The following is a 25,047-nucleotide window of genomic DNA, read 5'->3' on the forward strand; positions in this document are numbered from 1 at the left end:
AATAAAGTGATATTTCACCTTGAGAATAGGTCCAGATTCTCTCCTGATATAGCATTTCACAAAAAATCCCATAATGCAATATATTCATGATATTAATGGTTTAACTGATTACAAAATCAGGTGACTGTAGGCCCTGTAAAAAATGTGGATTCAGTGTCTACATTTCTAATTCCCTTATTCTGTAATTGCTTTGGTGCTATAAACCATGTTTTATTCATGTTTCCATTTCCAACACCTGACACAGAATCTTGCACACATAAAAAGTAGGATATCAATGTTCAGTGACAACGAATATATGGGAGAGTTATCTATATCATACTGTAAATGAGCCATGTAGTTGCTACTGGTGCTAAGTATAAAGTTCATTAAATTAGGGGGATTTAGTAAAGTAAAATACACATATTAACATCTGTAAAACACATTTTACATATTTCTAAGATCTTCAAAACAAAGATATTTTCAACCCCATTTCACAGAAAAAGAAACTGATGTAACTTTACCTTAAATAAAGCTAGTGAGGCAGCTGGGTCCTTTAACTCTAATATTTTGGCGATCAATGTCTTTCCCATTGTACTTTGCTTAGAACAAACATGGATGTCACTCAGAGAACTAAATCAGCTTTTAAAATCTCTTCAAATTGTGGCTTTTAGGATATTTGATTCAACAATAAAATAGGTAACCAGTTAAGTAGCCTAGTTTAGCAAGCTTGAGTTATTATGTATTTACCACAGATTCTTACACTCTCCAGATCTGTTAGAGGAAATTATCATTCTATTCTCAACTTTTTGTCAAGAAAAATAAACTTACAAAACTCAAACCTTTACTTCTATTTTGTTATAATTCATCCATCCAGGTAGATATGGGAGAAAACAGAGAAGGGGAAAAATGGAAGTAAGGGAGAAACAGAAAAGAACAATTTCATGACTGAGTTTGACTTTGCCTGTTTCATGTCTTCACTCAAATGTCATCTCTCAGTGAGGCCTCACTAAAATAAAAATGGTAGTCTTCCAACTCCTACCCCATACTCCTTTATCCCCCTTCTCTGATTCATATTTGTCCATAGTATTGATCACCATCTAACATATTATATGTTTTATTTACTTTTTATTGTCTTTCACAACTATAGTGTAAGTTCCATAAGAGCAGAGATTACAGTCTATATTTCTAGCACCTAGGACACTGCCAGGCACAAAGTAGATGCTCAATAAATATTTGCTGAATATATGACACCCAAAGAAGCAAAGTGTTTTGCCAAAATGTGACAAAAATAGGGCAAGAATCTGAGCCTCTGTAGTTTAATAATTATTTTTCTAAGAATGGTGATGGACTCAAACTGAACCAATCACATATTTTATTCAACAGTAACCAAAAAGCACATATGCATGAAATGGCTATCTGACCAGATGAATAAACCAGAATAACATGATGATAAGGAGGGATTAGACTCAAGCTAAAACTCATTAGCACCAAACTGAAAATTCAACTAGTTGCTTACAATAAGCAAACTCTGTACTGACTGCCAAGTGATTTATTTGAACCAATTTTTTTAAAAAATGAATTTACTGGTGAGAGAACTTTAAGAGTTCATCTTTAAGAAAATGAGCTTGATATATACTATAAAAAATAAAATTTTATATAAGACCACAAAGCAGTACAGTCATTCCCTGGTGTTGGTAGGGGACTGGTTACAGAAACTGCCCTCACCCCATAGGTCCCCGTACCTCCCCAAACCTCCACCAGGAATAACAAAATCCTCAGATGCTCAGGTCACTTATACAATGTAAATGCTATGTAAACAGCTGTTAAACTGTATTGTTTTTATTTGTATTTTTTTATTGTTGTACTGTTATTTGTTATGGTTTTTCCCCCAAAATACTTTCAATCCATAGTTGGCTACATATGTAAACATAAAACCCAAGGATATGAAGGATTGACTGTACTCCTAAATTACTATATTAAGAATGTGGCTTATCCTATTTTCGACCTATGACCAAGGTAAGGTGAGTATCTGTAAATGAACTAATGTTAAAAATGGAAAAAGTTATTGTCTCTGGATAAACTTTTAAAAACTGGGTAGAGAGAGTAGATAACCAAAATTCCTAGAGACAAATAAGGAAAAAAAAAAAAAAACTAGTATATCACTAAGTCCACTACTAAGAAACAAACCACTTGTGGAGATTTTGGAAAACCTTTCACTTAAAATATAAATTAGTTTGGAAATTCAGAACTATTAAACTCTTTTGATAATTGCAAGAAACACATCATATAATAAGTGGTCATCTAAACTGGCTTTAACTGGTCATCTAAACTGGCCTGCCTATCCTTATGGCTATTAAGATCACAAAAGGCACTTTACTAGTCTTTAAAATTTAAGAAATTAGTATAGTAACCTTTCCATTGTGCTGCAAGAAAAAAAATGCAAGGTATACTAAGTAGATATAGCACTGTCTGCAGCCAAGTAACAAGGCTTCCATATAACAATTAGAGCAATGTTCCTATTTATAAGATAAAATCTACACCCTTTATTCATCAGCAAATAATTCCTGAGGCACTTAAACAATATAATTTTTATTAAAAGAATAATAGTATCAAAAGTGTTCAGATCTATATTCAATGTAACTAAAATAAACACATGACAAATTTAAAATATATAAAGGAAAGAAATACATGCATTACTGGTTACCATAAGTATGTTTTTTAACATGTTACCTTTACCCAAAGGAGCTACATTAATGGCTAAGTAGATATTACATCCTAGACCCACAAATATGTAACTTTAAAACTGGCTCTTAACGTCTGCAAGTAGTACTGCCAATTCTTTACACCTAAGAACTCACAATTAAGGTAATATTAATAATAATCCCAATAGGACAGAGTATCTAATAATGTCTAATGGGCTGAGTAACAGCCAAATTTAAAATCTACAAATAGGCAGCTATACAAAATCTGTAGAGAATTCTAAGAAATCTCTTGGAGTTCTTAAAACAAACACTAAACAAATTTTAAATAATGTAATATAAAAATAGACATCATAAAATAGACATTGATAAATTTTGAGAACATAAAACCAAGCTATTAAAATTAATTTTTAAAAAATCAAAATGCAAGAATTGGTATTGTTAAACAAATTACAGAATAAATACTGGTTAATAGATTTTATATGTCAGTAAAAATAACTGCAATTTTGGAACATAATTGTGGAGACCTGTTGTTCCAAGGATATGAAAGTAGCCATGGTTTCCTAACAACTAGAGTTTTTATATTCCTTGGACTGCATTCATGCTACAGAAAGATTTAAAGGCAGCAGCCAAAATGACTAAACTTCAACTTGGATGCTGAAGCAGTGATATGATGGGCTTTTCTTGGTCGTAATCGACTCATAAGCTTAAGATCATAAGCCAAAGCCCCCAGTGGGAAGTATGCTCAATTTGGTGGGCCTTAAAGCCATCTCTGGCCAAACAGCATCAGCCTTATGGGAGGCCAGCCATGTAGAAAGGGAGTCACCCCAAGATCTGATTTCTTGAGGCCACAACCTAAGAGCAGGTCCCACAGTCAAATTATTCACATTCCTTGGAAAGAGAGAACAGGCATCAGTTGTGTCCATCGAAGGGGGACACTGTCCAGGTATACCCTGGACATTTTTTGAAATCTCTGGGCTGCTTCTGCATCTGAAAAATAAGAAAAACAGCACAATGACAGACAACGAATGAGGAAAAAGACAATTATCTGGCCTAAAACTTAAGACGTATAAGAAATTAAGAAAGCAGACAAATAGACAAAAAGACAAACAGCCATATAATTTGGAATCTATTATTCTGAAGGCAAGTACAGCAGAGAAAAACAAAAATTATTGTAAGCAAAGAAAAGACCATAGCAACAAATGTTATTTTTAGACAGCGCAAACTGGAGAAAAAAATATGTTAAGATATGTCAACCTGACACAAAGATAAGGTGGAATAAGAATCTAATCCCCTTTGAAAGCTGAAAAGAGCTGAATAATGAGAGCTAGTGTCATGAACTTGGCTGCTCAACTGCCTTTGTGTAAGAAAACATCTCAGAACTTTGAACTTAGGAAATTCCAACTTGTCTTGCACCAGGTCACGAGCTCCATAGAGCAGGAACCTATTTCAACAAGCAGCTTTAAAAAAAAAAACAAAAACAAAATACTTTAATACTTTTCATTCGTATTAATGATACATTTAAAAATGCAGTAGTGCTAAAATCCATCAAAGTAAAATGCACTGAATAAAAAATAAACTTACTCAGAAAGGTGCTCAGAAGTTGGGATACAAACAGAAACTGAAATTAGAAGAAAAGTTTTACATTTACAACAGCATATGAAATATGATGAGTGAGAATAACGATCTAGTAAAGAGACCATATTGTGGATGACCAAAAATACTGGAATAAAAATCAAAAATCTAAAGTAGCACGGTTACATATGACATACCTTTCTGCATTACAACTTGGCAAGTATGAGTTTTATGTTGACTTAAGTGTGTAGCCATATTATCTAAGCCAGAAACATCACTTAGGAAATCACAATTAAGGCACACTAGAGTAATGCCCCTAAAAAAAAGAAAACAGCATTAAAAAAATATTTTTATTTTTTACGAAAATCCATATATTTTCGATGATTATTTTTCCATAATTTGCTTTTTGTGTCATACATAATTATAACTTCCCATTTTTATTATATAAATTTGATATAAACTGAAATTATTCTCTGGAAAATGACACAGCCATGTCCAAATTATGCTACCATTTATTTACAGGAAGTATTTATTTTATACTTTTACCTGTCATACCAATTGTTAAAAGTTAGGAGTCAGAAGACCTAGAGTCAGTCTTGGCTCCACAACCAACTTGTGTAACTTAGGCAAGTCACACTCTATTTGTTCTCCCATCATCTGCAAAGTGAAGATAGCATATTCATTCACTTGATATTTACTAGAGCTATTTTTATACATACTGTACTACTAGGTATTGTGAATATAATGGTGAACAAAAAAATAGTAATGTCTATGCTCAAATGGAGCTTACTTAGAAGCTGGTGTTTTATTTAGTTGGAGATAAAATCAGAAGAAAAACGGGAAGGCTTTAAAAATAGATCATGTTATAGCCACCATCAACTGTACATTATGTGTCAAGAGTTTTCCCATGTATTATTTCATCTGATTCTCGCTATAACCATCAAGGTTGGTATTATTCTTATTTAACACTGAACTAGCTAAAGTAGTTAATAAAATACTAAAGTCTGCAAACTTGAATTCCTCATCATCTCAGCACTGTGAACTAGGGAGTCTCGCTCTGTCACCCAGGCTGGAGTGCAGTGGTGTGATCTCAGCTCACTGCAACCTCCACCTCCTGGGTTCAAGCGATTCACCTGCCTCAGCCCCCTGAGTAGCTGGGACCATAGGTGCATGCTACCACACCCGGCTAATTTTAGTATTTTTAGTAGAGACAGGGTTTCACCATGTTGGTCAGGCTGGTCTCGAACTTCTGACCTTGTCTGATCAGCCCTCCTCGGCCTCCCAAAGTGCTGGGATTACAGGCATGAGCCACCACGCCTGGCCTGAGTGCTGTAGTTCTTAAATGAAATGTGTAATTATTATAAATTTTTAAAGAAGTTAGGAAACAAGTCCCTAGTTATCAATACTTTATTTTTGGGTACAGGAATAGCTTTTGTCCTCACTGGATCTAACTATTTAGCATTTGCTATTTGAAGTATTTGAATATACTTGACATAAAGTACATTAAGATTCTAATTTAAAATGCATTTAGACTTGTGTGATTTTTAGCTGAAAGGTGTTTTAAAATATTAAGCCTGTAAAATACTTCAGAGAACTTAGCCACTATATATTTAATTTCTTATAAGAGTTAAGCACTTGGGAGTTTGTTACACCAAGCATTTGAAGTGCTATTTAAAAGAAAATCAATTATGTTAAATGTATAAATGATGTTAAGTTGCCTAAAGTAATTTAAATTATAAAACAGAACTCTTGAAAAAAATTTAGTCTATTGAACTAGAATGCCCCCGTGCCTCTTCTACCAGTAGAAACAATACCCATCCTTTAAAGCCAAGTAGGCCTAATACCTATCCAGATCACTACAAGAACTGTAATCTTTTTCCTCTCTGAAATAACTCTCATTGCACTTATTAAAATTCATAGTTATTTATGTTCAGACCTTAACTCCCACCCAATAAACTCTACTGCACATTCCCTGAAGGTTGATTCCAGCACTGCTTTATCACTGTTACCTTTACAGGACCTGCTACTTTATGTGCAAGATAGATACATAAAAAATAGTTACAGTATGAATAGTCCATTTCAATAAGAGTAATTACATTAATTAGTATCATATAGAATTATAAATATGCTAAGCTCCATTCACAGAAATTGAACAGTTTTCAATTTGAGACTACCCAAATTAAGTGAAAAAACATCCCAGATCTTTAAAATCACATAGTCCCCGTTGAGAAACTAAACACACAACTGAGCTTGACAACAATGAGGTAAAAATTTAATTAAACTCTCATTCTTAGCATGCAATAATACCATATTCACTCTTGTAACTGTTTTTAGTAAAGGTAACATCTAATGTACCTTAATTATTTCCCCAGATTCAGTAAATATTTTAAAAGTAGTACTAATATATTTTAAAAATTGAATGAAATGTTCTCTCCCTGTGAGCTACTAGTCTAACATCACAGATGGGACCTATTTTCCACATACATCATTTTTCATATATACATTAATTTATTCAAGAAATATTTACTAAGTGCCTACTATGTGCCAGGCATAGACAAAAAAACCAAACCACACACAATGTAGTGAGAGAACAGAGGCAATAAGTAAGTAAAATAAAAGTATGTTAGATGATCTAGAGAAAAGTAAAACATAAAAAGGAGATAGGGAATGCTGAGATAAAGCAAAGGGAAGAGGATACAGTTTTAAATTTTGTAGTCAAGGAAAGACTCACTCAATCAATGTAGAGGCCTAAAGGAGACAAAAGAGCTAACCATACAATATCTGGAGAAAAGCAAACTAGGCATAGGAAATAATAAATGCAAAGGTCCTGAGACATACCATCCCCTCTTCTACATTTTCCACTAATCCAAAGCATCAAAATAAGTATTGGCTAAACTTATCTCTACAGATCAGCTTGGTGGAACAAAGACACTGACATTTCAAGGAGCAATGGCAACATAAAATGAACAAACAAAATCCAAGAAATCACAAGAATATGAAACAATAGTGCTCAGTGGATTCTAAGTGTGTAGTATAACCAAAGATAACTATTAATGCCTTTAGAAAATTTTATCAACAGTTCTTTCTGTATAGTAATAAAATTGTATAATTCTCTTTATTTTCAAAAGAAAATATAAGAATTATAAAAATCATATACTGATTTCAAGAATTCCAGTGGTTAAAGGAAATTTACTTCAAAACTAAAAAAGTGTTCATTCCTTTACTAGATAGCTTAGCTATCTTTTAAATATTCAAATATTGTTGCAAAGTCTTATTTTTGTTCTCATTTTACAATGTAAAAGCATCAAGGTTTCCTCTGGACACCACCTTTCCACTGAAATAAATTCAGCAAGAGAACAATGGCTCATCACACTTCTGGTCTAAGAATACAATGAACACCACTCTCTAATGTCCAGTAGCAATCAATTATATTTTCAAATTAGGCACCTAACATCAGGTTTAAAAAAAAGTTATAGCAAACCACAATGAGATACCACTTTATACCCATTAGGGTAACTATAATCAAAAGGAGATAATAAAAAGTGTTGGCAAAGATGTGGAGAAACTGGAACCCTCAAACACTGCTGGTGGGAATGTAAAACAGTGGAGCTACTTTGGAAAACAGTCTGGTAGTTCCTCAAAGGCTCAGCATGGAGTTATCAATAATCCAGCAATTCCAATTGTAAGTATATACTAAAGAGAAATAAAAATACATGTCCATACAAAAACATGCACACAAATGTTCACAGTAGTATTATTCATAAGGCCTCAAAATGAAGGCAATCTAAATCAATAAACTATGATATATCTTTACAATGGAATATTATGCAGCAATTTTTAACAACAAAATACTGATACATGCTACAACACAGATGAATCTTGAAAACATTATGCTAAATGAAAGAAGCCAGTCACAGAGGACCATATCATGTATCATTTTTTATATGAAATGCCCAGAATGGGCAAATATTACACAGACAGAAAGTAGACTAGTTGTTGTTTAGGGATGGGGAGAGCCAGAGAGTAATGGGAATGACCACTAATAGGTACTGGGTTTTAGTACTAAAACTAACTGGTGATTGCTGCAGAACTCTGTGAATATACTAAAACCTATAAACATGTAAATTGTATGGTATGCTAATTCTACCTCAATAAAGCTGTTGTGTTAAAAAAATTTAAGTCATTACAATTTTTCAATAGAGTAAAAAAAGATCAACTAGTTACCTGAGATTTTCTGAATGCTTCTTAAAAATACAAAATCTTTTGCTTGGACGGTTACTATGAAAGCTGGAGAAACAAAAGAGATTGTAAGAATTTTATTATACAGTAAGTCTTAATTTATATTTCAAGTCCATACTTAAGTTTCTAGTTTTTATTTTTTTTTATTTTATTTTTTTATTTTTTTATTTTTAATTTATTTATTATTATTATACTTTAAGTTGTAGGGTACATGTGCATAACGTGCAGGTTTGTTACATATGTATACTTGTGCCATGTTGGTGTGCTGCACCCATCAACTCGTCATTTACATCAGGTATAACTCCCAGTGCAATCCCTCCCCCCCGCCCCCCTCCCCATGATAGGCCCCGGTGTGTGATGTTCCCCTTTCTGAGTCCAAGTGATCTCATTGTTCAGTTCCCACCTATGAGTGAGAACATGCGGTGTTTGGTTTTCTGTTCTTGTGATAGTTTGCTAAGAATGATGGTTTCCAGCTGCATCCATGTCTCTACAAAGGACACAAACTCATCCTTTTTTATGGCTGCATAGTATTCCATGGTGTATATGTGCCACATTTTCTTAATCCAATCTGTCACTGATGGACCTTTGGGTTGATTCCAAGCAAAAAGTGGGCAAAGGATATGAACAGACATTTCTCAAAAGAAGACATTCATACAGCCAACAGACACATGAAAAAATGCTCATCATCACTGGCCATCAGAGAAATGCAAATCAAAACCACAATGAGATACCATCTCACACCAGTTAGAATGGCGATCATTAAAAAGTCAGGAAACAACAGGTGCTGGAGAGGATGTGGGGAAATCGGAACACTTTTACACTGTTGGTGGGATTGTAAACTAGTTCAACCATTATGGAAAACAGTATGGCGATTCCTCAAGGATCTAGAACTAGATGTACCATATGACCCAGCCATCCCATTACTGGGTATATACCCAAAGGATTATAAATTATGCTGCTATAAAGACACATGCACACGTATGTTTATTGCAGCACTATTCACAATAGCAAAGTTTCTAGTTTTTAATAAAAGATTATAATGTAAGTAATAAAATGGAAGCCCGTTACTTCCATTTAATTCAATATTTTACCTTATATTCCATCTTACCTATTATATTCTAATGACACTATTTTCCTAGGCATATTCTTAGATGGTTAGCACTGTACCTTACCATCATATTAAAAAAGGAAATACTGAGAATTAAAAAAATGTGAAGAGCATCAAACTAAATATGTAAAGAGCATCAAATTAAATATTTTGATTTACTAAGAGTTGAAAACAATTCTAAATTTTTGTTAATAACACGTGTGCTATAATATGAACAGTTATCAATAATAATTCTTTTTTATTACTCTCCAATCTTAACATGTTTGTGTAGGGGGAGGGAAGTAGGATCCAAATGATCTGGGAAGTAAACAGAACTTGAGCTAAATGCCACTGTTTACCATCTGTAAATTCAAACATTTACAGTGTTCCTTGTAATTACTAGTAGACTTTTTTTCTTCTTCTTTTGAGAGATGGATCTCACTATGTTGCCCAGCTGGAATCAAACTCCTGGGCTCAAGTGATCCTTCTGTCTCAGTCTCCTCCGTAGCCAAAACTACAGAGGCAGGCTACAGAGGCAGTGTATCTCTATGTATTAAGTACATAGAGCTTAATACTATCCACAGTTTCAGGCATTCACTGGGGGTCTTGGAATATATACCCCAGCGGATAAGGGGGACTACTGTATTTCAAAATGTAGTCTTCCCAGTGTGGCGATTCCTCAAGGATCTAGAACTAGAAATACTATTTGAGCCAGCCATCCTATTACTGAGTATATACCCAAAGGACTATAAATCATGCTGCTATAAAGACACATGCACACGTATGTTTACTGCGGCACTATTCACAATAACAAAGACTTGGAACCAACCCAAATGTCCATCCATGACAGACTGGATTAAGAAAATGTGGCACATATACACCATGGAACGCTATGCAGCCATAAAAAAGAATGAGTTCGTGTTCTTTGTAGGGACATGGATGTAGCTGAAAAAAAAAAAAATATATATATATATATATATATATTTTTTTTTTTTTCCTACCCATCTATCTGCAGCTTTCCTTCATGCAATCACAGACTCTGTATGTGTCACTAGCTGTAATCCCCAGAAAATATCCTCAGATTTCTAATAGTCATTTCTTTAACCTAGGAGTAATTACTATTAGAGTTTACAAATTTAAGATGGTATCACAAAAACAGTTTTGTTAGAAGAGTACATTGGGAAGTTGGGAAGCCCTGAAATTATATGCAAAAACTTGTATACACAACTATATTTCCTCAGAGAAATAAGTCTAAGATTTTGTTTGATTACTGAAACATTGAACCAAAATAAGTTATTTTTAAATGAGATTTAAAAGCTCTTTATTCTTTCTCTTCCAACAAGCAGACTATTTTTGGTTTATTTATATATTAAATATAAGAGGAGAGAAAATATTACAGTATAGAGTCTTTTGATAGCCTCTACATCTGTCTACAACTTATACCAGATCATAATGTTGATAATTAAAAATTTTTAGTTGCCTGAATTCTGTTTTAGAGTTTCTCATCTATAAAAAGGGATTTCTACCATCTATTTGATTTACCTCTATTTAATTCCATACTTACAGTTTTGTGTATCATAGGAAGGGAAAAGTGAATTCATAGCTCACAAATAAAAAGAAAAAAAAATACTACCCTTCTTCCTATTAGCTCTCCATAAAGGTAACAGCAATACAGAAATAAATCTAAGAAATGTTTTTTATTACAATATAGTAAAAATATAATGTTAAAACCTAATTTTTAAAAATCCCTTACCTGGTTAGCTGACAGTATATAATTATCAAAACTCATTAAGCAATTCTCTAAAAATAGTTGAATTGTATTGTGTATAAATTATACCTCAAGAAAACTAAGGTCAAAAACCTCCTTTAACCGTATTTTCTTCATAATCTTGATTCCATATAAATAACAACTTTACTTTCTAAGAAACATAAAAGGAACAATTTCCTTAACAATTTTAAGACACTAGACTAGAAACTGATGATACAATAACAAAGGCAAGCTGCCTGCCCTGGAGCTTATGGTTGGTTGAGGGGAGTGTTTGAGGGAGAGAGGGGCCAGCACAGAATGAATGCCCAATAAATATTTGCTAAATCAATGAATACATATTCATAAATAATTAACACAAGATAAAAATCAATAGTGACACATAGAGAGTTTGTGGTTGCATGAAGGAAAGCTGCAGACAAATGAGGTAGAAGCCAGCTAACAATTAGGAGTTCACTGCAGTTAGAAGGTTCTTACTGCTTCACTTCTGGGCAAAGCAAAGAGTAACTGGAGATACAGAAGGATTTTCAAGAGAATAAAAGGAGTTGAAGGAGTTGAAAAGTAGTTAGGAATTTGATATGGAAAGGTATTATATTGTCCAGAAAATCTGAACTTCATTCTATCAATGTTAGGAAAGGATTTTAGGCCAAAGAATGACCTGCCCAGATTTGCCTATGGTAAAAGAAAGGAGGAACTGGAAAAAAGAGGGAAAACTGTAGGCAGAAGACCAGTTATGATGTTATCATAATAGTCTAACTAGTCCTATGATTATCATTTAGTGTCAATAAATTTATGTAAAATTTATAATGAAGTCAAGTAGATCTTTTTAAAATTCAGTACTCTGTCTTACCTACTGCATAAGAAACAGATTTTTATACCAGCTTTCTTTTTCCTTGGAAATTTTAAATATCATCCCTCAAAGCCTAAGTGAAATTTACAGAAAATCTTCCCTTACTTCTTGTTTAAAGATTTCATCTTTACCTCCTTTGTACTTTCATAGTCATTTGGTTATCACATTAAGCTAGGTAAATTTATTTCCCCTTCTAAATTGTGAAAATTACAATCAAGGACTCCCCCAATCCTAATAATGATAACTTAGAAATTAATAGCTATCATTATTTGAATATCTCCTAAGTGCAAATTGTTATTAAGCACTTTAATACAGTTTTTCTAATAATCACAGTAACTTTCTTTTCAAGAAACACAATCTGAGAGTCAGATTAAGTAACTTGTTCAAAGTTCCACACATACACAGTGAAGGTTGGATTCAAATCCAGACTTGTTTGATTCTTCACCCCCAGCTTGCCATACTTCTTAGCAAATTTTATTAAATACCTTCCTAGTAGGTACATAATGAAATACATGAACCTGGTTGAAATAAAACTCTGCTACAAAAAAGAGATACTACTTATGTATGTTAACTTAATTCTCTTTTATGTAAAAAAAAAATGCTTCTTATACATCATTTTGAGGAATAATAGCAGTATTATAGAGTAATTTATGTGCATTTTTTCAGATAATTTCTATTACTACCTAAAAGCTATAAGCAAATAAGGCACAATAATTTAAACAACTGAACCTAAAAAATGCTGCTTAAAAAAATTAAAAATTACACATTTAATGATGCTTTTCTTTGAAAGGATCTTACTCCAACAATACTTCAACTGCTTCAAGATTTTTGAACACCTTCTTTTGAGATTTTATTTAGGACCTTTTATAATTAAAACAAATGATGACTATCATCTTCAGTTTGTAATGTGCTAGGTGGTATGATAAATACAAAGACCCCCTTCTTTTCAAGAAGATAATGCAAACACAAGTAAATACAATAAAAGGCAAAATAGGGCCAGGCGCAGTGGCTCACGCCTGTAATCCAAAACTTTGGGAGGCTGAGGCAGGTGGATCACCTGGGTGAGAGATGACAGAGCAAGACTCTGTCTCTAAAAAAAAAAAAAAAAGGCAAAATAGATGAATAGTACACAATTATTCAAAGAAAGTAATGGTTGTGGTGATCAGACACTTGAAAAAAGAAGGTAAACTGAGAGGAAAGAACAGGGCATTCTGGGAACTAACAAGGAATACAGAAGTCACTGTAGAAAACAAACATGTGGCCTGGCGCAGCAGCGGGGGCGGCGGGGGGGAATCCCATCTCCACAGAAAAATGATCTGGGCATAGTAGTGCATGCCTGTAAGTCCCAGCTACTCGAGATGCTGAGGTGGGAGGATCACCTGAGCCCAGAAGGTTGAGGCTGCAGTGAACTGTGATGGAGCCACTGCACTCCAGCCTGGGTTGGAGTGAGACCCTTTCTCAAAAAAAAAAAAAAAAAAAAAAAAAAGGAAAAAAGAAAGAAAATTAATATGGAAGAAACTATACTCTGTGGAAGATTAACCAACTTACAGGGATGGATTGGGGCAGGTATGAGACCAGAGGGAAAAAGACCAATTGAGAGGCTACAGAGTTAGTACGGGATAGGAATTAAAGGTTCTCGTGCTTTGGAGAAAATTAGGCTTCTATATATAAAAACCTCAAGCTTCTAACAAGAATCAACACTGCAGAGAAGAGTCTGCCATTCAGTGGGATGCACCTAATGCAATGAGGGAAGCAAGGGTACCAGTGAAGTTGAGAAAAAGACAAAAAGACCTACCAAACCCTAAGAGTGGCAATGGAAGCTTTTAGTTCCATATGACACTAAGAGCTGGGTGTGATGACAATGAACAAAAATTTCCTGTATACTGCAAAATAATTAGAAGAGTATATTTTGAATGTTCCCATCACAAAGAAATGATGGGCATGGTGGCACACACCTATATAGCTACTCAGGAGGGTAACGCAAGAGGATCACTTGAGCCCAGGAGTTTGAGGGTGCAGTGAGCTTTGACTGCACCACCTAGCACTCTGGGGTGACAGAGTGAGACCCCATCTCAAAAAAATAAAAAGAAGAAATGAAGAAATGATAAACATTAGAAGTGATGATTATTCTGGGTTTATTACATATTGTATGCTTGTAACAAAATATCACATGTACTCCACAAGTATGAGCTAGTCTCTATAAAATTTTTTAAATTAATTAATTTCACATGGCTGTCAGGAAAATTAAACAAATTAAGTTTTAAAAAGTGAGTGACACCAATGTCAAATACTCTAAAGAAGTCACAGAGGAGTAAGAATGAAAAACAGTGAGTAAATATGGTGATATGTTCATAATAGATAATCTTTAAAAGGGGAATGTTAGTTGGTAGGTGGGGGAAATACTCAAAGGGTAAATGAATCACAATAAAGCTGGTAGCAAACACCTTTTACAAATGTTAATAGTAAAAAGGAAGACAAGAAATAAGGAAAATAAGTAGTTGGGACAAATTGTCCTCTTTCAAAAAATTTTTTAAATACCTGAAAATGTTTGTAAGCAGAAGGAACCATATAGAGAAAAAGAGATGAAGATCCAAGTTAACTGAATATGGTCGGTGAACTGGGGGAGAAAGGACAGTTAATGGGGAAGTGGGACATGTTAGATTTTTAAGATTAATATCTGATTGAAGGTAACAGGACAAATATGTGGGGTTGCAAGAGTTAATTTTAGGAAAAATAAAAAGGATGACCTACAATTGACTAATAGGCCAGGTTAACAACTGAGAAACTAAAATAAAATCTTTAGGGTACTGAAGAAGGATTAAACAAATGTTGAAGGTAAAAATAAAGAGGTCTTTTAAAAGAAAAAATAAGACCTAATCAGAATTAAAGTTTTTGAAATCAGAGTTGATTAAATCAAGGACCGTTTGATAGTTTAGAAGTGAGCACAGAAAAAGTTCAAAAGGGAAGAGGTTCAAATCTTACCTTGGCCTTTATGCCAAGTGAGCATGACTAAAAATGTAAAGGATTCTAGGACAAAAAGCCGCAATCAGAACAGATGATCCTGAGAGTGAGGTTGACACAAAATTAGATGGGTGCTACTAGGCTGCAAAAAGGAGTCAAAGCCCTGAACATCATGGGGTAATGGAAATCCAAAAGGAATGCACAGTTTATAGGAAGAGATTTAAATGGTACTGTAGTTTCAAGAAAAAAAAAAAAAAAGACAATATATGAACTTAAAAGTTGATGTGAAATTCTGGCACTAAAGAAGCAAGATACCATGAGGTCAGGCCAATCATCAAGATGTGGAAAAACTGAGAGAAGTGCTGAAGCCACCAAGAACGGTAGGAGAATCCTCGAAAGCAGTAGTTGATAATGACCAGCAAGTAACAGAGAAGTCATGTGTAATCCGCAAGAAAGTCACTTATAATACATTAATCCTAATTTTTAAAAAATTGAACAAACTTACTTTGAATAAGCAAACTCTCAGATTTATATCTAAACAATTTTTGCCTACTTAAAAAAAAAAATACAGACCCATTCTGAAGGAATAAAGTATTCCCCCAGTGAGATCTAAATGAAAGTAACGCAGACTCTGAAGGCTTTTCCTAACATAGTGTAAATGGTAAGTACTCAAATAATCTAAGTTGAATGAATTAATGAAAAAGAATTCCAAAAGTGGCATCATGACCAGAACGGTGCCTCATTTTCACTGAATGGATGCAAGTATAGATGGCCTGACAGATGGATAAAAAGACAGTTGGAATACAGAAAGAGAAACAGACTCCACTGAAAATCTTAAAGTCTCTCAAAGTGACTGCTTTAAAGAGGATGACACTTATGATTTTACAAATATTTATCCAGTTAATATATTTAAAAATTTAAAATTCTGTTGGAAAATAAACACCAATAGGGCAATAAAAACGTTCATGGAAAAACTATTTCCCAGCCGGGTGCAATGGCTCATGCCTGTAATCCCAGCACTTTGGGAGGCCAAGGCGGGCAGATCACTTGAGGTCAGGAGCTTGAGACCAGCCTAGCCAGCATGGTGAAACCCTGTCTCTACTAAAAATCCAAAAATTAGCCAGGCATGGTGGTACACACCTGTTGTCCCAGCTACTCAGGAGGCTGAGGCAGGAGAACTGCTTGAACCCGGGAGGTGGAGGTTTCAGTGAGCTGAGATGATGCCACTGCATTCCAGCCTGGGCAACACAGTGAGACTCCATCTCAAAAAAGTGAAAAAGAAAAACTATTTCTCTAACAAACCTATTCCAATTTCATTAGCTTAATTTTTCTTACAATTTTAGTCCCATAATTTCTAGTTACTATGCTGAGAAATAGGACCAGGCAATACCCTAAAAGTTCCTTACTGTTAGATCCTTTCAACTCCTTGAAGAGGAGCTTCTAATAGGCTCCTTGGCTTCTAATAGATAACTTCGTTTTCAAAACAGAAACTTGCTGAACTATAATTTTCATTGGTAATTTACACATTTAATTCATCTTACCTCATCATATGATTTACATAGGCTTTGCTACAGCTAGTGTTGTATCTGCAAAAACTACAGTGGACGTACGTAGGAAAGTGGTTTGCAAAATCTTTTATTTCGGAACAACACTCAATGCACTTGTGAATGCCCCGACGATACCTTAGGGAGAAATAAAAAAATGATAAAAATATATTTTAAAACAAAAATAATAAGGAAGAGCCTTATTAATGTTCTGTTAACTAAAGTACAAGTTTTTATACTTAAGTTTAAATTATATTGTATATCAGGAATAAAAGATTACCTTAAATTCCTCAATGCTGTATTGACTTTACTTTTTTTATTGCTACTAGCCAATGTGCTTTGTTTCTTTTGCATATTAGAGATTTTTGGTTTGTATTTAGATTTACTTCCATTAGGCTTACTTGTATTAGGTTTACTTGCGTTGGATTTGATTGTATTAGGTTTACTTGTATTAAATTTTGCAGGATTTTTAGCAGTTATATTTTTAGTCCTTGGAGGTGAAAGCTGAAGGGTAGAAGCACTTGCACTAATGGAAGGTGCAGGTGAAGCTCCTGATTGCAGAGGTCCAACTGAAGCTCGAATAGTAACCTACAAAAATAAAGAGAAGATTTGCTTTAAAAGATTAATCATTACATTAATATTAAAATATCATGGTACCAAAAATAGTTAAAAATCAAGAATTTTGAAAAAAGCACATATAAACTATAATCAGGTAAGTCTCCCATTTATTCTAGATGTTCAAACCATTAAATGATATTAAGTTGTAATATTACATCTTGTATTGCTATCAGTTATATGTTAACACAGTTATCAGTGAATAATTAGGAGTTAATACAAATTATATGAATATACAAAGAGCACATTCCATAGCTAGTTTTATGCCCTGACTTAACTTTAAGAAATTCACAAACATAGAGCTCAAAATTTAAATCTCAAGCCTGAAAAATAATTCTAGAAAGGCCTAAATTACCCTTTAACAACTATAAAAGAAACAGATCTACAGTAAATGTGATCTCCTCTTTCCAGGGGCTCAGTGCCCAAGATTTATGCTTACAAATGTTATAGGAGGAGTTACATCAAGTTATTATACTGCATAGAGGGCTAAATAAGATTTAGAATTTTCTTAAAGTAAACTAATACAAAGTTCATCATTTAGTATTCAGAATGAGAAAACGTTTAATTTTATCTGTTGGTTGACAATGAAAAACACAGTGCCTACCAACATTCTGGTTAATCATTTGACTATACCCTCCTGTATTTGAGGAACAGTCAATAAGGAAGTCCTATGACATACATGTGCTTGGGTAACATATAATAGCACTGGACCAGGAATCAAAAGGCCTTCCTAGCCACGTGACCTTGAACAAGGAACTTATCCTCTCTATGCTTCTTCACATCTATGACATGGGGTAATACCTGCCTTATTAACCTCCGTGGATTGTGGTATGAATTAGACAATAAAATGTATGAAAAAGTACACTGAAAGTCTAATTCTAAGGTGCTATAAAAACATTTAGTATCATTATCATTAATATTATTATTATTAATAAGGGAAAAAATGAGAGAGGACTGCACTGCTTACATTAGTGTTCTGCATGTCTAGTCCCAACATGGAATGAATGGATTGCAGGGAAGGATGCTGGATAGCTTCTCTTGCTATCATGTCTTCAGAGCATGGCTTTATATTGTTTTAGTTAATTCAAATAACAGACATACCCACATTCAAAGGTAAGTACCCAAAGCCAAAAATAAATGTTTTGGGGATTATTCACTTTGGATTATCCATGCCTCTGTTTCCCTCCACTGGAGCAAATATTCAAGAGCTGACTGTATATAAAGAAGTCAGAGAAAACAGATGTATATAAGGCAAAAAGGGAAAAGTAAATTACAATCATCAGTATGCAGTCAGACATGTGTTTGCTCACTTAAAACACAACGCTATCCAGCAGAACTTGCTTCTCAGAGTAAACTCAGTAATAACAACTGCAACAAACATCTGAGAACCTATGGCACTCTAGGCACTATACCTGATGCTGGGGACACAAAGATAAATAAAACATGATTCCTGATCTCAAGCATCTTATAGTTTAGCAACGAAAGTCAACATATACTTTCAACTGAAAGCTCAAAAAAAGCCTATAGAATATTGAAACAACCCACTGACCCAGGAAAAGTTAATTGAGTTGTACTTTTTAGAAAGGACTACTACTCTAACCCAACAGCTATCATTGAACTCAAAACAATGGTTAGAAGTTTTTCTTTCTACGCATAAAATTAAACCCTAAAATTAAAGTCTGAGCAAAAATCTAAAGTCATTTAAAAATATATTCAATAGATAAAGCTGGGCAGGAGTTAATTTCTATTATCATACAAAATGTTAAAATACAATATATTAACTCACTTTTGTTCCAGGAGGCAACCCTTCTAGTTGTTTAGGTTTTATAAATGTTCGATGGTGTTGAGTCTTATGATCCATTTTCTCCTTGCATGTCAAAAACTGCAGCCTGCATTTTGTACAACGATGTATTCCTTTTTTCTGTTTAGAAAAGAAAACAGAAAAAGGGGGGAAAATAATTTCAACAACTACAAATCCTGTGTCCTGAAACTGCTCTGGCTTAATTTTAATGATACCTAAATAATGTAAAAACTTGCAGTTTAACATCTCCTATCATAAATAATACCAAAATGCCTCATTTTTAAAAAGTCATTACATTAGTATTTGGGTTTCAAAAGTGTTTGCTACTATGTAGGAACTGTACATGAAAGTTCTATCAATAGGTTCTAATAAAACTTCTATTAAGTGTGGTGAGAAATCTCAATTATAAACTTGAAGTAAACACATGATACTGTGAAAATGAGATGTACTACGTTTTCATCCTAGAAAAAGTAAATTATTTCTAATTTTTGCTATTTCTAGTTGGTTGAAAAGTTGGTAAAATAAGTTAAACTCTCTAAAACCAAATAAATCTAACCAGACATTTCAAAGAAGTTTATAGAAATGGTTATATAAACCAATGCTGTCCAATAATATCTCCTATGATAAAGAAATATTCTAGAGCTGTACTGTCAAACACAGTAGCCACTAGCCACATGTGGTTATTGAGCACCTGAAATGTAGCTACTGTGACTAAGGAAGTACATTTTTAATACTGTTTAATTTTAATTAATTTAAATCTAAAAAGCCATATGTGGCTAGTAGCTACTACATTAGACAATGTGGATGAAGAGGCATAAAACAGAACAACTGAACTTACTGATTGAGAACCCCTTGACTGACTCCCTCCTCAAACCCAGTCCTGTCATTATTCTACAGATGGGAAATGGGACCCGAAAAAATTCTAAGGCATTTCCCCATAGCTAGTTAGTGACATTACCAGACCCCTGATCCAGTATTCCTTCTATTACAGATTATCAACTGCAACTTTTACCCTCATTAATATATTTTATATATTTTATATATATATATATGTGTAATGGATTTAGAGAAATCACTCCTTTGTAGTTATATGTAGTTTTACATATATACACACACATATACACACACACAATTATACAACATATAAAGGAATGCCTTCTCTAAAGCTGTATCTCTGCCAGATACATCACCATGTCCATTAAATACAACTAACTGTTTGTTTGTTTATTTATTTATTTAACTTTTAAGCTCAGGAAACATGTGCAGGATGTACAGGTTTGTTACACAGGTTTGATACACAGGTAAACGTGTAAGCTGGAGGCTTTTTGTATAGATTATTTCATCATCCAGGTATTCATTAGTTATTTTTCCTGATTCTCTCTCTCCTCCCACCCTCTGCCCTCTGGTAGGCCAAAGTATGTGTTGTTCCCCTCTATGTGTCTTGTGTTCTCATCATTTAGCTCCCACTTATAAATGAGAAACGTGGTATTTGTTTTTCTGTTCCTGCATTAGTTTGCTAAGGATAATGGCCTCCAGCTCCATCCATGTCCCTGCAAAGGACATGATCTCATTCCTTTTTATGGCTGCACAGTAGTTCATGGTGTATATGTACCACATTTTTTCATCCAGTCCACCATTGATGGGCATATAGATTGATTGCATGTCTTTGCTATTGTGAATAGTGCTAAAAAGAACATATGTGTGCATGTGTCTTAACAGAACGATTTATATTCTTTTGGGTATATATGCAGCAATGGGATTGCTGTGTGGAATGGTATTTCTGTCTCTAGGTCTTCAAGGAATCACCACACTATCTTCCACAATGGTTAATTTACACTCCCAGCAACAGTATAAAAGCACTCCTTTTCTCCACAACCTTGCCAGCATCTATTACGTTTTGATCTTTTAACGATAGCCATTCTGACGGGTGTGAGATGGTATCTCACCGTGGTTTTGATTTGCATTCCTCTAATGATCAGTGATGTTGAGTTTTTTTTCATATCATTGTTGGCCACATGTATGTCTTCTTTTGAGAGTGTCTGTTCATATCCTTTGCCCACTTTCTAATGGGGTTGGTTTCTTTCTTGTAAATCTGTTTAAGTTCCTTATAGATGCTAGATATTAGACCTTTGTCAGATGCATAGTTTGCAAAAATGTTCTCCCATTCTGTAAGCTGTCTGCTTACTTTTGCTGTGCACAAGCTCTTTAATTAGATCCCATTTGTCAATTTTTGCTTTTGTTGCAATTGCTTTTGGCATCTTCATCATGAAATCTTTGCCCATGCCTATGTCCTGAATGGTATTGCCTAGGTTTCTTCTAGGGTTTTTAGAGTTTTAGGTTTTACATTTAAGTCTTTAATCCATCTTGGGTTAATTTTGGTATATTATGTAAGGAAAGGGTCCAGTTTTAATTTTCTGCCTATGGCCAGCCAGTTTTCCAAGGACCATTTATTGAATAGGGAATCATTGCTTGTGTTTGTCAGGTTTGTTGAAGATCAGATGGTTGTAGGTGTGTGGTTTTATTTCTGGGTTCACTATTCTATTCCACTGTTCTATGGGTCTGTTCTTATACCAGTACCAAGCTGTTTTGGTTACTATAGCCCTGTAGTATAGCTTGAAATCAGGTAGTGTGATGCCTCCAGCTTTGTTCTTTTTGCTTAGGATTGCCTTGGCTATTTGGGCTATTTTTGGTTCCGTATGAATTTTGAAATGGTTTTTCCTAGTTCTGTGAAGCATGTCCATGGTAGTTTAATGGGAATAGCATTGAATCTATAAATTACTTTGGGCAGTATGGCCATTTTCATGATATTGATTCTTCCTATGCATGAGCATGGAATGTTTTTCCATTTGTTTGTGTCATCTCTGATTTCTTTGAGCAGTGATTTGTATAATAATTGTCATGGCAGGGATCATTCCCTTCCCTTGTTAACTGTATTCCTAGGTATTTCATTCTTTTTCTGGCAATTGTGAATGGGAGTTCATTCATGATTTGGCTCTTGGCTTGCCTGTTATTGGTATATAGAAAAGCTAGTGATTTTTGCACATTGATTTTGTATCTTGGGACGTTGCTGAAGTTGCTTATCAGCTTAAGAAGCTTTTGGGCTGAGATGATGGGGTTTTCCAGATATAGGATCATGTCATTAGCAAACAAAGATAGTTTGACTTCCTCTCTTCCTATTTGAATACGCATTATTTCTTTCTCTTGCCTGACTGCCCTGGTCAGAACTTCCAATACTATGTTGAATAGGAGTGGTGAGAGAGGGCATCCTTGTCTTGTGCTGGTTTTCAAGGGGAATGCTTCTAGCTTTTGCCCATTCAGTATGCTATTGGCTGTGAGTTTGTTATATATGGCTTTTATTGTTTTGAGGTATGTTCCTTCAATACCTAGTTTATTGAGAGTTTTTAACATGAAGGATACTGAATTTTATCGAAAGCCTTTTCTGCATCTATTGAGATAGTCATGCGGTTTTTGTCTTTAGTTTTGTTTGTGATGAGTCACATTTATTGATTTGCATATGTTGAACCAACCTTCCATCCTAGGGATAAAGCCTACTTGATCATGGTGGATAAACTTTTTGATGTGCTGCTGGATTCAGTTTGCCAGTATTTTGGTGAAGATTTTTGCGTCGAGGTTCATCAAGGATATTGGCTTGAAGTTTTGTGTGTGTGGTTTTTTTGTTTGTTTTTTGTTTTTTTGCACAACCAATTATTTCTAAAAATCAAATGAAGTAATATATAGGGAAGTACCTAGCACAGTTACTGGCATGCAGCAAGCACTTCATAAATGAAAGTTCTTTATAAAATTCAAAGCAATATATAAATATGTGTTACAATTCTATTAATAGCTGCATCTTAAGACTTTTTTTTTTTTTTTTAACACAAGGTCTCACTCTCTCAGCCAGGCTGGAATGCAGTGGTGCAGTCTTGGCTCACTACAGCCTCAACCTCCTGGGCTCTTAAGACTATTTGACAAGTGTGATACACCGGATTACATTATAGGTACAGGCAATTTAAACAAATTCGCTTATATGTGCTCAAGGAAGAAGAGAAAGACCAAGAAATACATAGCAAAACAATAGAGCAGGTAAAAAGTTCACTACAGTTGCGTTCCCAGAAATCTTTTCTCTATCTATAACCACTCAGTAGGTTATATCATCCAGTGTCATGGTTTTTAAATACCATCTATGCAACTGCCTACTTAACATTACTGCTTGATGTCTAATATGCTTCCCAAATCAACCTGAACCAAATTGAACTCAATATTTCCTTCCTTTATCCCTGTCCCCTTCCTCCAAAAAAATCTGTTCCTTATTCAGTCTTCCTCATATCTCAGTATATTAAAATTCCATTCTTGCAACTGCTCAAGACAAAAAATTTAATCTCTTTCTCTTACATCCATTGTCAAACACATTAGTAAAACCTGTCAGCTCTACCTTCAAAACCATTCATAATCTTTCCACTTCTCATTACCTCATTCAACCATTGCTACCATACTGGCCCAAGCCACTTACCTGGACTGCTGTAAAAACTTTCTATCTTCTCCCCCTAATATCCTTTATTCCTTATGGACTTTTCTTTCCATAGCTGCCAGTAATAAAAACATGGCACATCTTTTACATGCTTAAAAATGTCTAGTGGCTTTCCAAAGTCTTGGCTGTGGCTTACAAAGCTCCACATGAATTGGTCTGCATTCTATTGCTATAACCTCATCTCCTATTATTCTTCCTCCTATTAATTTACTCTACTCCAGCCACACTGGCCTCCTTGCTATTCTTTGAGCATCCTAGGTATATACTCACTTCAACCCTATATAACGTTACCTTTCCCAGGTAATTCACAGGGCTTACTCCTTTATATCTTTCAGAGAGGGCCATGTTTGAACAGCGTTTATACAACACCCTTTTTTGACCTCTACTCTACTCCTACCACCCCAATCTTTAGCACTCCTCATCTTCCACATTTTCCTCCCACAGTACTTACTGCCAGCATATACATTCTAACACACACATACACAAATGCATTATCTTTCTCTACTATAATGTAAATTCCAGAGGGCACAAACTTGCTTTTGTTCACTGCTATATGATACCTAAAGCAACCCCTGGCACATACGAAGGCACTCAGTAAATATTTCTTAAATGAATAGTGAGGCAGAAAGAAAGAGACTAACAGAGAAAATGCATGAGTAGCATGTACAATTTAGTTCAAAATATCTGCCTTTTCATTCAACGAATGTTTGTCCAGAGTCCTGAGGTAGAATATATTAATCTACTAGTCCCTCAGTTGGACTCACGCCTTTACAACTCTTTTATGCATGCATGCATTTCAATGCATTAAGGGTGATGAAGATAGAGTACTTTTTTTATAACACTATGTTCAACAAAAGAAACAGTGATCTATTCCAAGCATTAAGAAATAAATATCTGTATTAAATTCTTTTATAAGTACACTATATTGTTTGGGATACTTGAGAGATTTATAGGTAATTCTTACTATATGTAATTCCTACCTTTAGACCTAATGCCAATGTGAAATCCAACTCTGGTAGAGCAGTAAAAGCTTGGATGCTGAAGTCAAATTTTGACTCTGGCTTTATTAGACAATGTGACATTAGGCAAGTGACTTTCTCTAAACCTCTGTCTCCTCATCTATAAAACTGAAATAATAATATACATCTAGTGGTTGAGAGGATTAAATAAGAAAATGCATGTAAAGTACCAGCTGCTCCCATAAGGTAAGTAATTAGTGTATGTTAACTGCTTGTTTTATTAAAGCTCTAATGAGAGTATTTAACACATCTGGAATTGCTATCAACATTTCTTAAAAGTCACACAAACTGGGTTATTAACTCTAAAATCACTAAAGACGTAGTAAGATAATCTTTAAAAAAAACTTACAACTGAGTTCTTCAAAGACAATAAAATGAGGCATGG

At 34.3% G+C, this 25,047-nt stretch overlaps 2 protein-coding genes across 12 annotated transcripts in view; one reads left to right on the plus strand and one right to left on the minus strand.

The window, feature by feature from the left end:
• TCF12 (transcription factor 12) overlaps positions 1–25,047 on the plus strand; it is an 884,529-nt gene that overhangs the window by 249,103 nt on the left and 610,379 nt on the right. The gene's annotated exons all lie outside the window — the stretch shown is intronic.
• Positions 1–25,047, minus strand: part of ZNF280D (zinc finger protein 280D) — a 99,256-nt gene that overhangs the window by 20,226 nt on the left and 53,983 nt on the right. For 6 of the 11 annotated variants that reach the window (XM_050796779.1, XM_050796784.1, XM_050796783.1 and 3 more), the window contains 6 exons: positions 19,101–19,235; positions 16,980–17,287; positions 16,697–16,837; positions 8,478–8,540; positions 4,451–4,569; positions 4,263–4,299 (listed from right to left, as the gene is read on the minus strand). In XM_050796779.1, coding sequence (XP_050652736.1) covers positions 4,263–4,299; positions 4,451–4,569; positions 8,478–8,540; positions 16,697–16,837; positions 16,980–17,287; positions 19,101–19,235 — 803 coding nt within the window. Of the gene's footprint in view, positions 1–2,552; positions 4,139–4,262; positions 4,300–4,450; positions 4,570–8,477; positions 8,541–16,696; positions 16,838–16,979; positions 17,288–19,100; positions 19,236–25,047 lie in introns of those variants that run through there. The other 5 variants (XM_050796786.1, XM_050796789.1, XM_050796788.1 and 2 more) reach the window with 5 other exon arrangements.

This window comes from Macaca thibetana, chromosome 7, assembly GCF_024542745.1.
Source record: "Macaca thibetana thibetana isolate TM-01 chromosome 7, ASM2454274v1, whole genome shotgun sequence".
NCBI classification, from domain to species: domain Eukaryota; kingdom Metazoa; phylum Chordata; class Mammalia; order Primates; family Cercopithecidae; genus Macaca; species Macaca thibetana.